Here is a 12,258-nt window from a genome sequence, read left to right on the forward strand (position 1 = left end):
TGGCAGTGAGGTGAAGTCCCAGGTGACTGGAAGTAGGGAACGTTGCATCCATCATAAAAAAGGGTAGAAAGGAGGATCCTGGGAACTACTGACCTGTCAGCCTCACCTCTGTGCCTGGGAAGATCATGGAACAGATCCTCCTACAAGCCCTCATAAGGCACTTGGAGGACAGTGAGGTGACTTGAAGCAGCCAGCATGGCTTCACTGAGGGAAAATCCTGGGAAAATTCTATCACAACTAACCAGAAAATCTAGACATTCAGATCTTTGAAGGAATATATATACACATGTATATTTAAAGATCTTTCTCCTCCTGATGAATTTCTTCATTCAGCCTGATGTTCAAGTTCTAAGAGGACCATCAGAAGAATCCCTGTGTCTGGGGGAAATGGCAGTAGCAGACAATAACAGGAAGCAAGAAAGGAAGATCCAGAGACAAGCCAAATCATGACTGTTGGGAATTTCTAGACAGGATTTTTTTAATAAATGGAGATGCTCTTACCCAGTCTACACCTAAGCATTTTGAGCATTCTTGCCTACTAAGACTTTAGGGCAGATAGAAGCCACTGGAAAGTATGTCCTTCTAGGAACAAGCTTGAATCCTAGCTTTTAGTATGTGTTACATTTTTAGAACATTAAGAGAGTTTTGTTGCTTGTTTCAGTGTAGTTAAAATGACCAATCTTAATACTTGTGTCATTCAATACATGTCATTTCCCACTCCCTCAACATCCTGGGTTCCCCTCTATAAATAATGACTATATCTCACTTAGCAACCTTGACTTAGAAATACTGGGTATTACCTAGGGGATCTTATATCACCATACGCCCTCCTCCTCATGTTTTTTTTGTTTCTAACTTGTTTATAAGTTGTATGAAAACGGGTTTTGTTCTCAGAGTGCCACCAACTGCCTCCTTTCTGTTCCACCGTGTTTCTAGACTAACAGTGTTTTTTGCCAGTCAGTTTCTGCCAGCTCTCCTCAGAGGATCTTTCAAGGCTTAGCATCTCATGTGACAATTTCCACTGTAAATTCTGAAGTCAGCAGAGGTTTTTCTCATTATGGACAACTCTGCTGGGGATATCTTTCTCTCCAGAAACAGTGCCTAACTGGCCTCTACATGGAGTATTCTGATTTGCAAATCACATCTCAGAGATGTATCTTAGAGGTAAACTGAATGATTGATAGTCCAAATGCTCAGATGGTTTGTAGTCAGAAGCATGATTTCCCTCCTGTTCACTTTTCCCCTGAAATCCCATCTTAAATTCATTAAAGCCCAAAACAGGCTGACAATCTCCAAGTTTTATATCGGCATAGATACTCCCTACAACTTTCAATACTTCCTTTAGTGACCATGCCTAAGGAAAATACAGCAAAAAATACACTTTGAGAAAGGCATAAAATAATAAAAGACAAAATCAAAGAAAGAAGAGTTTTAAGTCTTCAAATAAGATACCCTCTCTCTACTCTCTTCTGATAAAAAGCTGCAGGGATCTGTACGGGTCTAAAACCACTTTTACACACTCCTAGACCCCAACAACACAAATAACAATATTGCTTTTGCAAATTATATAATGATTCAGTTCTCCCTAGGTTTACTCAGGGTACTCTAGAGTAACCAGATACTTCATATGGTGTCATATCCTTCAGGCAAGAAACATTTTTATTTCCCACCATATTGATCATCATCGCTTCTACAATTTTATCTGATATTTTTTTTGCAATAAAAACCTTTCTCTGCAATAAAGTAACTGAGACAATCCCAGTTTTCCCTGAACTGCATGTGCAGTACTATTTTTTGCCTGTGAGAAAATGAAAATTTAAGTAAAATTTCAGCCATGATATTAATTAGAAAAGGATGCTGAAGATAAAGGGAAAAGATGATCACAGGCAGTTAATTTCAATGAGAACTATTTCCAAATCACTACCTTTACATAAAATGCAATTACCAGAAAATAATACATATATAAACCTATCTGGATTCTAGAGACAAATTTCTCACTGAGAGAATAAAGTTATTTCACAGTTACAAATTTTGCTCTTTTTCTAATATGAAAGTGGAATGTGCTGTACTGCTGAAAGTGCCGCTTGTATTCTCTTTGAACCACCACCACCTGCTGAATTTTGTGAAGGTACTAGTATGCCTATGCCATTAACAGAAACACATAAAAACATAATGTGACATGGGGAATTTCTCATTTCTCTCACCTACATTTAGAGAGTTTTTGAATTTTAATATTAAAAAAGTAAATTAAATATTAATCTCTATTCAAGGTAACTTGTTGTTAACTCTGTTAAAGAGGTGAATAATAAACCCATGAGAAATTTCTGTGTGTCCTGGTGCACAGAAACCTAAAATAAAGAAGGGCAGGAATATTACTGCATTTTGGATAAATTGTTCTTTTAACTTTCACTAAGTCACACTAAGCATTTATGATTTGTCTCTTTGTTTTATTCATTTTTCAGTTTCAAATAAATTGAATACAGAGTAGAGAACTCAAAACTTTAAATGGGGCACAATAAAATTCTTAGTTCTTAGTGAAAATAGTTTCTGTTTGCACTAGCTGGAGTGGAAAACCTGTTGTAATACAGTGACAAAGACAGAAATTAATGAGAAATGAATGAAGTGACAGAGAAAGATATTCACCATATCCATCAGTCATTGTTTTACCATTTTTACTTGACCTGCCCTTTCTCTGACATACTTTAATTTTGGTTTAAATATTTGTGTTTTCATATTAGAGAACTTTGACAAGAGCATTGCCCCCAAGGGGAAAAAGGAAAAGACAAAGTCCTTTATTCTCTTTAGCGGAGAACTGAAACAAAGATTGACAATGACGGCGAGGTAAGAAAACAATCTGTAGGTGGCAATTACCATGACTGTTATACAAGAAAAAAAAAAGTCTTAAAAACATACAGAAAGCCCTTTATGTTAAAAAACCCAATAACCTGCCAAAAAACTAACCACTTTCTGCTCTGAGGTTGAGGATCTGATTTGGATTATAGAATGCATAAAGCAATAGCTCTAGAGTAATCTGCAGAAGAACACAGAAACATGTATGACGGTTTAACAGTGTTCTTCATAGAGGCTAAATTAACTGTTCTACAGATACTGAAGAACATAGTGCAAATTCTAGTTTAGCAACCTAAACTCTAAAAAAAAACCAACCCCACTGCAACAACTGAGTGTACTGAGTGTATGTATGTACATGTACTATATAGCTTCATCATCAGGTGTATGAACTTCAAAGTTTTCGCTTTTCCTAAGTGACTTTTCAAGATACACAGAATCATGTTTAAAATACAGAGGTGTTAGGCTATTTGATTGATGGTTTAAATTACTATTTACCTAAGGGAACAAGTCCTTTTTAACCATTCACTGAAATAGTTTTCTACTATTCACTAAAACCCAGTAATTTATAGTAAGTCCACTGCTTCCTGACTCCTGAAGTCTTCTGGTTTTGGGAAATTCTACTTCTACACAGAAAACAAAAATGAGGCAGAAACTGCAAGTGAAGAAAGCAAACTATGAACACCCAGTGCAAATGTTGTATTGTGTTGACAAAGGAACTACTGAGAGAAAAGCAGCAAAACAAGACAGAGGAAAAAGTTACCATTTCATAGCTCTAAAGCAGTAATTTTAGGAGATTATTTTAATTATATTCAATTATTGAGTATATTAGATGATAAAGGCAATGACTAATCAGAAACATAGGCTTTATAGCAATTATTATCTCAGCAGCTAAATGATTCAAAGTGACAACACACACGACCTTTACCTTGTTTAGCCCTTTATGTTAAACAGGTATTTTCTGTAACATGTGCTCTCAAAGATAGCACTGATGTGTCTTTGTTAGAAGAAAATAAATAACAGTGTCTGTTCATACATAGACTAGCAGGCAGGCAGAGCATTTTTAGTTAGTGTTAGTGCAAAAGCCTCTTGGAATTGTCTCTTACCAGTTCTCCTGCACTGCCTGCTGCATGATGGCAATAACTGATGAGACCAGGGATGGGCTGTTGACCTTTAGCCATGATAACAGCTGGACTGGTATAGGATGGATGCTTCTAATGCACAACACATAACAGCTATGAATACAGTGACAGGAAAACATGAAACTGTACAAGCAAATGACCAAAAATGAATGAGGTGAAAATAACTTTGACACTGAAATGCCAAGCTCATATGAAAACAGCCAGTTGAGATCTCAGGTATTTCCTGCCTTTAAAAACAGCACATATTTTTTATCTTTGCCTGCATCAAAAGAAATTAAACAATTTACAATTTGCATTAATAAAAACTGATACTTGCAAATGATAATTACCTTAATTCATCCCTGCAAAGACATATGTAATCAGGATTTTCTGTATATTGGGAGATGATCTCCAGCTGCAGCTGTCTTAGAAATGTCAAGATGTCTCAGACCTGAATTCACATTTCTGGAGTTAGAATGTTGCTGCTTTGGTTTAGAAATTGTTTAATATAATTTCGAGTTGCTTAGACTTTCAATTCTAATTAAATATTATTATTCCTAATAATAGGAATTAAAAGCACATCTTGTGGAGTAGATATAGAACTAAGCAGTTTGGAAAAAAACTGTTTCCAAACACACAGGGATACATTATCTTTCCACTCAAAAACTGAACACATAAAACTGAGGTCAATATTTATATATTGCTTCAAATGGTACAATAATTCTTGGGAAAATATTCAAAATTTGTATTACAATTATTTACAAGTGTTACCTCATTTTTTTCTTCTGGAGTCTCCAATTAATTATTTTAGTTTGAGTAATGGTGATCTATGATTACTAGTTAAGGCAAGGCTATAAAGACATTATAATATTTAGTTTATATATTATTTAGTTCTTATAACATTAGAATATTTAGTTGCAGAATTTCACATCTCTTATGCAGACATGCACATTGGAACACAATAATCTGGATAGCTTCTACTTAAATCGTTACCTGTCACACTTTTACCACTGTTTTCAGAAACTAAAATTTCAATTTCAAATTAGATACAATGGGTTGCAAAATTTTGTTGTGATTCCATAACATGCCGCCTACCGGACTTTGCATGTTCAGGCCTGTGAATACTTTGAATGTAAAAAATCCACTAAAACCAGTCTGTCACATCAGAATGGTATCATAAAACATATGTTAACATCAAGATAATAAATTATATTTCTCGCACTGGAATTTGAAATCACCTACCAAAACAGAATTCATATATTTTTAAGAAGCTCTATTTCTACAAAATGTAGCTGAAATACATCTGTTTGACATGAAGACATCAATGTACAGTCTTAACACGCAAATGAATTTTGGTGGAAAATGCCTGAGACAGAAACTCAAGGGTCTCTTAAGTAAAGTCAGACTCACCTTAGCTGCAATGGCTGCTGCTGTTATATGTGAAGAAGAACTGTCCTCTGTTGAGGCAACTCCGCTATCCTTCTTCTCTTCCTCCTCTTCCTCACACTGCACTCCTTTGTCTTCTGTCTGTTTGTGAGGGCTGGTGGTTGGAGGAGGAGAAAGAGGAGGTGGTGGTGAAGGTAGATCTTCAAGCTCATCGTGTACCTCCTTTACTTTTACAATGGCATCCCGCAAAAGATCAATGGCGTGAGGTAGGGCTGGCAGTATAAACTGAAAGCATTCCTACGCAGAACGAGAAGAGAAACCACTATGAAAAGTTACCTGCACATGCAAATATGAGTTTACTTTTTAAATATACTTGGGATTTAGATGCATCTTTTCACCTGATCATAAATAAAACCCACCATGTCCTATGCAACTGCTCTTATAAGATAAACGAACTCAGAAACAGATCTGGTGACTATTCTATAAATTTTTTCATGTAAATACAGTAAATTGCATAACAGGGCTATTGCAATGAAGATAATACTGAAGACAAGAGTTACATTTCTGAGAATACGTAACACAGAGAACAGCTCACAGCAACTGGCAGAATGCTACAAAAATGCAGAAGAAAAACATTAACTATATCCCTGCAGGGATATTAGCTTCAAATCTTCCCTATTATGCTCCCTCACAATTAGAGAACAATTCATAAGGGTTTCCATAATTATACTTTTATATAATTATATCTTTTTTTATTCATGGACTTATTCTATACACTGGAGAAATAACAAATTACACTGATATTATAATGCCATGTAACTCAAAAAAAAGTATTTCATAAAAAGGCTATTTTTCAAACCTCTCCTTGTTCTATAATCTTACAAATATTTAGGAAGTTTATTTTATATGGCCAGAGAAAGCAAAACTGCAGAAATCCTATTCCATAACGAGCATACATACAGCTATCATACATAGATAGCTATATATGCTGCTAAAATACTCTGGTGCTCCATCGAACAAAAGCAGAACCTCAGGACGTAATGTGCTGCAGCTGCCTGTTCAGATCAGGGTCAGTATGAAACTCAGGCTTCTTAAGGCTTTTTCAGTAAAGTCTTGAAAAACAGTCCAAGAACAGAGATTCCACAACCCTTATTGACAACTTGCTTTAATGCTTAATTACCATCAAAGTGTTTGGGGGCTTTTTCAGTTTTGTTTTGGTTTTCCATTTATTTTCTTTTTCATCTGGAAGCTACCTCATTCAATTTGTGACTGTTGTCTCTCAGTGTTCTTCCAGGCACCAGAGGAAAAAGTTTTCTTACGTCATTTGAGGAGACTGCATATAAACATTCAAGTATTGGAAAATAATGGCAGGGCCATAAGAAATAATTGCCATGCAATGCAGTCAGGAACAAACACACAAGGCTGACAGACAAAGCTGGCACCACTCCTTTTGTTTCCCTTCAGTTTTGTTTCAAGCACAGGAAGATCTTAAAAAATGTATTCTGATATTTTAGACTATCCAGAAAATAATAAATAATAATAATTTCATAAATAGATAATGAAATAAATATGTTCAATAAATAAACATAACTACATAAACAAAATAAAAAGCAAAGAATCCATCAGAAATTACTGGAGTTTATATACCCCACTTTGTAAGTAAAACACGACTCACAAGCACTGTATTTCCTCAAAGCTTCTAAATAAGAACATCTTTCAGTTGCTTCTTTAAGAGTAATGAATGATAAGTCAGACTACCTCGAAGATTTAGAAATTCTTTAAACATTCAAGTTGGTACTGCAAAGAACTGGAATAAACCAGTATATGCTATATATAATGAATGTTTAATAAAACATATTTGTAAAGATAATAAAGATTATGACTTATAATGTGACTGCAAACTGCAGAGTTATTGTACCTTCACAGTATTATTTTTAGAATGGTTTAAAATAATGAAACATAAAACCATCATTACTTTAGCAAAGAAGCAGATCTCAAGTAAGTGAGAAACATGAACAACAACCTCTGAACTGACCAATAACTGTGAAAAAGTACACCAATAATTGACTAATCAGAGAAGCATGTTTCCCACTCCAAGCTTTGAAATAAAGCCTTGCTGGCTTGAGTGTTAATGCACAGACTCCCAGTAAGTCCTTTAAAAGCTTGTGTTACATATGAAACTCATTGTTTTAGATAATTGTTACTACAATTCTGGTAATCAAAGACTTAATAAACACCTGGTCATTTCACACTTTGCCCTCTTTCCTAACATTGACTATCTTTTGCAAGACTGAAAAAAAAAAAAAAAAAAAAAAAAAAAAAAAAAAAAAAAAGGCAAGACAAAAATGGAAGTTTTCTGCAGATCTGGATTCAATGGTACATGCCACACAAATTTCTCTGGTGAAAACATGTTTGGCATGCATCCATTTTTGAGATGAAGCATTTACACTACTGTCATTTTCCATTAATATTTTATTAAAGAAATATTTACACTGTTGCAATTTCATAGCTTTATATAAGCTTCTCATGTGATTGTTTTTATACAATGGAAAGGAAATTAGCAAGAGGTAAAAGGGAAAAATGAGGGAAATTCCTGGTGACAATCTGTCCTTTTTGTTTCTTGAGATTCAGCCTTTTGTGAACAATTTTATCCACTCTTCATCTTAAACGTCTGCTGAAATCTGAGACTTTACAGATGTCTCATACTAAAAGAAATCACGACAGGACAGAGTATCGTCATGACAGGGACAAATAAAAATCAGTTTATCAGAAGCTTGCTTGTATGATGCAATCATATGACTTTTTTCTTTTCCAGCAGAATTACCTTTCTAATTACTTACCCTATATCAAACTATTGTTAAAATACTTATTAATACTTTTTCATTTCTTTTCCTCATTCACTTTCTGCAATTTATCTATCTTAAAAGTCTGATTGCCTCAGGACAGAAAATGACAATTGCTTCTGTGGGTTAGGAGTGCTCCTGAACAAAATAAAAACCATTAGAGATTGTAGGCTATTTCATCTCTCTCCTAATTTAGCAAAAGAAGCATTTACTTGTGACATAACCTTCTTACTAGTGCATCACTTTAAAATGGGGGGCCATTGCTATGTCAAATATGTGTACATACATATGATTTCCCATGTATAACTGGAAGAACTTCAAGAAGGTATACTCCCACCTCACCATCCTCCAATGCCTCTTGTGTGTTTTTGAAGGCTTTTAAATTTCCTCTAATTACAGTCTCACTAGATTTCCAGAAACGCTGTAAGGAATGGTAGAATCATAGGAGGGCTCACAGAGTCCTTGAACCAAAACATGTCGACAGTGTATCTGAAAGCCTATGGTGACTGCTTAAGACCATAGCATTCTAACCAGTTCCTCTTCAACTTCCACGTGACAGCCCACATAAAGGCTGGTTTTGTATCTCCAGACAGAAGTGTTTCAAGAAACAGTGACTTTAACTGTGCTGCTAAACACGTTAGTACTGCCTGCTCCATGCCTGGGTACTAGAGATTCAGGAAATGTGTACCAGGTATGCATTTCTTAGAGGCCAGAGGTAAAGGCATTTATTAACAAGGCCAGATGTAGTCTGGGCCCTGAAGAAATAGATTCTTGTGACTGATGGGGGACTTCCCTCAGTAGTTTTGTACCAGGTTGTACAGATCACTGTTTAACTTAGCAGTATTTCTGTGCAGAAGACTGTTTTTCTATCAGTCAACCATGAATAAATTAGTAAAAGATCAAGTCTTACTAACACACACACACACACAAATCCCTGTTGGAGTTTAATTCTGTTCCTCTCAGCTATAGTCAGGCAGAGAGCATGAATAAAGACAAAAATTCTAACTTCTCCGTCCAAACAGAGCAAAATGCAGGAAGAAAACAAACTGTATAAAGGGTAAGAAGTCTGATACACCCATACAGAGAAGATTAAAAAACATTCTCAAACTCTTAAAAACTATGTTCCCTTTCTTCCATCTTGCTGATCAAAACTGCGAATGCTCCAGCGAGTTCTACCATACACTATTCATTCCTGTTACTTCTGTGTGTAATGATTTCTTGGAAGCTGGAGACAACCCAGAGATAAAGTACAGCTAATTAGAGAAGAAAGGGAAAGTGTAAGAGACCATTAGACTCTTCATTAGCATTGTCTGCTCAGTTGAGTGCTCTCTTGCACTACATGTAATGTCCTGGTCACACAGCACCTTCAATCAGATTGGAGTTGTTTGGTCCTTGGCTAGTAGTGATTGTGTGGTAACTTTACATAAATATGATTTCAATTCACTTTTGTAAACTTCATAATACTGGGCATTTTCTACCACTTGAAACAAGGAGAATTGCTCACCATAGTTCCTTCCTAGCAGACCAGTAAGAGCATTTCTTACCTGTGACCCTTTCTTGCTACCTGGAAGATTAATTATGAGAGTTTTCCCTCTGATTCCACACACAGGCCTGAAATGGAAGAAACACAGACTGAAATTCTTGCATGCAACTATCTCCATTATCAAAACAAAAAAGAAAGCATTTAAGATAAATTCTATGATTTATTGGATTTTTTAAACTTAATATTCAATATATTTGCTGATTATGTTCTCATAAAAGAACTTGGGAGAAGCTCAGCTGAGAAAGCATAAAAGAAGATTGAGAGGTTCTAACATTAATTTGATATATAAACTCCGGCTAGATTTTCATCTCTATTGAGATCTGTGTAGCTTCCTTAATTCTACTGTTTACTTGCACCCAATACATTATTTGATATAGTCCATTTTTGGTCACACACATGGTTCTTTTGCAGTGTAATTGACTGTGTCAAACATGTCCCTGGCTAGGTAAAAAAACTAAGTTGTGCTGGTTGCATTAATTCAAATATGTCCTTTTTATTTAAAGATTAAACAGAAGAAAAGCAGAGAAGGAAGTAATTCTCAAGTGAAAATTGTACTTATGCAATTCATATATAATTCTTCCTAATAGTTTTCCCCTCTCTCTCAAGAAAAGGCAAGACCAACTCTCAAAGATGGAAGTTCTCATTTTATTTTTTTTGTCTTTTAGAAATTCCTTGAGTGTTGATGTAAGGCTGAACACTCAACTGCTGAATGTTTTCTGTTGTCTAGAGTTTGACTATTCAACATTTTAGCTAAATATTAAAAAAAAAAAAAAGAGAAGAAAAAGAAGCTAAATTACAGAATTTTGTCTTGAGGTTGTAAAGAGTGCTTGCATTGTTTATGAAAGCCAAGGTGAAAAACCCAGGGCTGGGATATAAGGATAAGAAAAATATAAAAGGACAAAACTAAACCATGAAGATACGGAGGTTACAGTTTAGAGAAACTGTGTAATGTTCTCTTTCTTGAATAAAAATATGAGCTATAAGTGAAGACAGAACAGAAAAGAAAATAATTTCCAGTTATGGCATTAGCAAAAAATTTGAGCCAAAAAACATGGCTTGTTGGGGACCCAACTTCCCTGGATTTCTTCTTACACAAATAATTCTCAGTGATTAATGTAATTTATTGGTTGCATGGCATTTTTTAGCAGGGTAACAAGTATTTCCATGACGGCTGTCACAATGCTTCCAAGTAAATACCACAGCGATCATCTTTGTGCCACTAAATGAATTTTGGTATCATACTCAAGCCAGCCTGAAGTGTTGTTTTCAACTGGCAGTTTGTGTATTGCCTGACTCCTAGCCTCTTTTCTCTCATATTGCCTACTTTTACACTATGTACCCTCAGTTTGGAAAGAATTCCAGGTAGCTGGGGAATCTCAGATGAACTTGAATTAAAGAAATGTGTTCATTTACTCCTGTTGCAGAAGTCAATCTTATTGACTTCAAACTCAGTCCAGCACATCCCATACATGGGTTACTGTTTATGGCAGATTTAAAACACAGGAAATAAGAACTGTCCACAGGTGGAACTGTGTTTGGCAGACAGCTCCTTTAGTAGTTGTCTTCTTGTCTCTTCTACTTGGCTTTAAATATTTTTGAGTGTTATAAGCTAAATGCCCAGTACAACCAACCAAGGACTAAACCAGCAGCATGAAACTCAAATTTCAGCTGCCAATAATCAGACCTAGTGGCTCAAGAGAGAAATGGAGCTGCTAAAAATTCTCAAAAGAGCATGCAAAAGCAAGTGAAAAAGAACTGCATGGCTGGCAACACAATTGTCTGTGCATTCAAGAAAACCACCCAGATTGTGCATGCCTTCCAGATACTTTGAGAGATAACTTTGTGATACTCCTCCAGGTGTAGCACATTACAAAACATTTGTCTTTATTAAAGGGATTTTTTTGCCACAAAAAGCATTTTAATACTTGATGAACAACATACACAAAAAATTCTTCACTCACCACCCAAACACTACAGTTCTAGAATGCAAAGACAGCTACTTAAGACTGTGCATCAATATTACAAATAACCTGGCAGAGAAAATACAGGAGGATACAGTCTCTAATAGAGACAACAAAGGGAATTTAATGAGACAATGCAGTTACCATTATTTGAATCTGGCCTCTTCTCTGAAGTTAAGACTTCTAGTCTTGATAACAACGGCAGTCTTCAGTGATTTGTGCACAGCCATTGGATAACAATAAGTAATTCTATGGAAAGAGCTGACCTCGTATTTTAAACTAAGTAGCCTTACCTAGAGAGCATGCCCAGAGGTGTAACATTAAGTGATCCCATCAGCATTGCCAGGGCCATCCCCGGGGCTTCTCGCTCTATTACTTCTTTAGTGGCCTGCAATCAAAGATTAAATAGCAAACTGAGTGAACAAGTGTAAGGATAAGAAAAAAATGAAACCAGCTAAAAATTAGGTAGGAACATCTCCTCATTTTTTTCTGCCAAGTGATGTTGTTGCTAAATTCTCAACTGAAATATGCTATGGATTTTTCTTTTGGTTGTGTAA

The 12,258-nt window shown here is 35.5% G+C and overlaps 1 protein-coding gene across 16 annotated transcripts in view; it reads right to left on the bottom strand.

The window, feature by feature from the left end:
• The window catches only part of GPHN (gephyrin), a 274,965-nt gene that overhangs the window by 92,944 nt on the left and 169,763 nt on the right, over positions 1-12,258 (bottom strand). For 10 of the 16 annotated variants that reach the window (XM_066188291.1, XM_066188284.1, XM_066188282.1 and 7 more), the window contains 4 exons: positions 11,995-12,089; positions 9,742-9,808; positions 5,379-5,651; positions 3,954-4,061 (listed from right to left, as the gene is read on the bottom strand). In XM_066188291.1, coding sequence (XP_066044388.1) covers positions 3,954-4,061; positions 5,379-5,651; positions 9,742-9,808; positions 11,995-12,089 — 543 coding nt within the window. The remainder of the gene's footprint in view (positions 1-3,953; positions 4,062-5,378; positions 5,652-9,741; positions 9,809-11,994; positions 12,090-12,258) is intronic. The other 6 variants (XM_066188296.1, XM_066188294.1, XM_066188292.1 and 3 more) reach the window with 1 other exon arrangement.

Source organism: Chamaea fasciata, unplaced genomic scaffold (genome assembly GCF_029207755.1).
Source record: "Chamaea fasciata isolate MVZ Bird 193981 ecotype frontalis unplaced genomic scaffold, bChaFas1.0.hap1 SCAF_7, whole genome shotgun sequence".
Classification (NCBI taxonomy): Eukaryota; Metazoa; Chordata; class Aves; order Passeriformes; family Sylviidae; genus Chamaea; species Chamaea fasciata.